At 67.3% G+C, this 2,865-nt stretch overlaps 1 protein-coding gene across 2 annotated transcripts; it reads right to left on the minus strand.

Annotated features, from left to right (window-relative positions):
* Window positions 218-2,371, minus strand: LOC110387078 (interleukin-36 receptor antagonist protein-like). 2 transcript variants are annotated; one of them, XM_021374828.1, is made up of 5 exons: window positions 2,236-2,371; window positions 1,973-2,136; window positions 1,479-1,625; window positions 1,285-1,409; window positions 218-478 (listed from the first exon to the last, which is right to left on the minus strand). In XM_021374828.1, the coding sequence occupies exons 1-5, from the start codon at window positions 2,262-2,264 to the stop codon at window positions 269-271; spliced, it is 675 nt and encodes a 224-aa protein (XP_021230503.1). In that variant the 5' UTR covers window positions 2,265-2,371; the 3' UTR covers window positions 218-268. The 2 variants fall into 2 exon arrangements, with proteins under 2 accessions (XP_021230503.1, XP_021230502.1); XM_021374827.1 differs by having other exon boundaries at window positions 1,285-1,625.

The following is a 2,865-nucleotide window of genomic DNA, read 5'->3' on the forward strand; positions in this document are numbered from 1 at the left end:
GGCGCGGATGGGCCCCGGGGGCGTGCTCGGTGTCGGGGGTGGAATGGCGGAGCAGCTCCTCCTGGTGACGGGCGATACAGGGTGCACGAGACTCGAGCCGCGTGCGTCCCTGTTCGTTGCGGGGGGGTTGGGCCGCACGGCCTTGAAGGGCCCCCACCAGCCCAAGCCATCCCGTGATCCTGGCGCGGCCCGTAACCGCACACACGCACACAGACACTGCGGGCAGCGCCTTTATTCCCATGGGGAAGGCCGCCCGTGGGTGCTCCCGTCACCGGCGCCGCAGGTAGAAGGAGGTGATGGAGCCCGGGGCGGCGCGCGGCGCCAGGCCCAGCTCCTGGTCGGGCTGCGGGGCCGTGCTCAGGAAGTGCCCCGGGAACGCGGCGGCCTCGAAGGTGTGCGTGCTGCCCCCGAACGTCTTGTAGAACGTGTAGGGCATGGCCCTGTCCTCCGACGCGAACAGATCCAGCAGCTTCACCTCCTGCGGGGACGGAGCGGCGTGGGGACACCGACCTCCGGGTGGGACCACCCCACGGAGCCCGGCCTCCGGGTGACACCGCCCCGGGTGCTGCCAACCCAGGGGACTCCCACCTCCGGGTGTCACCACCTTGGGGTGCCATCACACAGAGGTGATGCCGTCCTGGAGAACACCCACCCAGTGTCACTGCCACGGGGTGACGCCGCCTTAGGGTGGCACCATATGGGACAGTCCCCACCTCCAGGTGCCTCGGCCTCGGGGTGATGCCATCGTGGGATGGCACAATTTTGAGGTGACATCATCCAGGAGAACCTCTGCTTTCCGCATGCCACCATGCTGAACCCATATCCCCTTGAAATGGCACCGTGGGTGACACCATCCCAAGGCGCCGCCACCATCTCAGGGTGCCACCACCGTGAGGTGCCACCACTTGTGGGTGTCCACCACCCCAAAACCTCAGGGTGTCCCGCTTTGGGTCCCCAACATCTTGGGGTGCCACCACAATGGAGTGCCCTCCACGGGGTGTCCCATCATGGCACGTCCAGCCATGCCATGTCCCAACTTGGGATGTCCAGCCATGCCATGTCCCATCATGGGGTGTCCCATCATGGCACGTCCAGCCATGCCATGTCCCAACTTGGGATGTCCAGCCATGGCGTGTCCCATCATGGGGTGTCCCATCATGGAACACCCACTTAGGGGCGGCCCAACCTCCACGTGTCCCCCACCACAGGGTACCCCCACCTTGAGCTGCCCCACCTCCAGGTCCCCCCTCAGCGACTCCCCCCGGTGACACCCCCCGTGCTCACCTCCAGCTGCAGTCGGGGCTCGGGGCCGGTGCCACAGGACAGGGCCTTGGCACCCCCGCGGATTCCCATGATGAGGGGATACCGCCGGCGCTCCAGGTGCCGGTTGGGCACCACGCTGATGGGCTCTGCGGGGAGACGGGGTAGGTGGGGGGCACCCATGGGTGCGGGTGACACCCCTACGTCCCAGCGCTCACCTTCCTGGTCGGCGTTGGCACCCTGCAGGTTGGTGGCCACCAAGCGCCCGTCCCGCAGGTACAGCCCCTTGTGCTCCGTGTCCCGCACCAGGTAGTGGTACGGCTGCGCGCCCACCGGGACCACTGATGCTGTTGCAGTCTCCTCTCCTGCGGGACATGGGGACAGGGGACGTGAGGATGGGTGACGTGGGCACCGTGGGGCCGTGTAGGGACGTGGGGACACGAAGGGATCGCTGGCGTGCGGGAAGGGGACGCGGGGACTGGAGAGATGGGGACAGGACATCACGGATACATGGGGAAGAAGGGGATCGTGGGGACATGCAGGCATCACATGGGGGACACGTGGGGACATTGGGACATGGGGAGGGGAGAGGGGCATCGTGGGCATCTTGGGGACGTGGGGTCGTGCGGACATCACAAGCACATAGGGAGGGGACACGGGGACGTGGGGACAGGGGACATGGGGACAGGGCGCCCCGTGCTCTCAGCTGTACTTTTCCCCAGGAACTCATTGAACAAGGCCTCCATGTCGGGGTCGGTGACGGACTCCACGGGGTCACCATCCCCCGCAGCCACCTCCATCGTCCGCAGGGACAGCGGGCGCCCATGGGGCCGCTGCCAGTCCTGGTGCCCTCCCATGGGACGTGCAGCGCAGCTCCTGGTGGGGCAGGAAAGAGCTGAGGGCGGCTGCCACCGCCTCGTGACTCAGACCCCAGGCACGAGAGGTGCCAGGGTCAGCCCCGTCCCCACCACTCACCTGGCGGCCGGTCTGGGCGCGTAGGACATGGCAGCCGGCACCGCCTGCGTTGGCTGTCAGTAGGTTGCAGAGTGAACGGCCCGAAAATGTGGCCCAGGCTCCGTCCCCGCTCGTCCCCGTCCCCACTGGGAGCACTGCCCCTCGGCTTCTGGAGTTGTGCGGTGTCTGCTGGGCTGTCACCGGTGGTGGCTCTTATAGGGCACGGGGACAGGGACCGCCCCGGGGTGAATGGAGGGAAGCGTCTGGGCGGGCACTGGAGGTGACAGGATGTGGGGTGGTGGCGAAACTCCTGTCCCCACCTGCCTGTGGGCCATGCCCTATAGCGTGTCCTCCATGCGTTGTCCCCATGGTGTCCCACAGGCGGTGCCCCCGCTGTCCCCAACACAGCTGTGGTGCCTGTGTCCCCATGTCCCCGTGGTCCCACGTCCCACCCCCACTGTCCCATGCCCCCTATCCCCATAGGCTGGTGCCTGTCCCCACGATCCCGTGTCCCCTATCCCCACGACGCTGTGTGTCACATCCCCACAGCCCTCTGCACCCGACCATGTTTTCCCCGTTGTTCCATGTCCCCACGCTCCTGTGTCCCGTCCCCGTGTGCCCCACACCCCATCCCCATTGCTCCCCACCCCC

This window comes from Numida meleagris, chromosome 21 (assembly GCF_002078875.1).
Source record: "Numida meleagris isolate 19003 breed g44 Domestic line chromosome 21, NumMel1.0, whole genome shotgun sequence".
Classification (NCBI taxonomy): Eukaryota; Metazoa; Chordata; class Aves; order Galliformes; family Numididae; genus Numida; species Numida meleagris.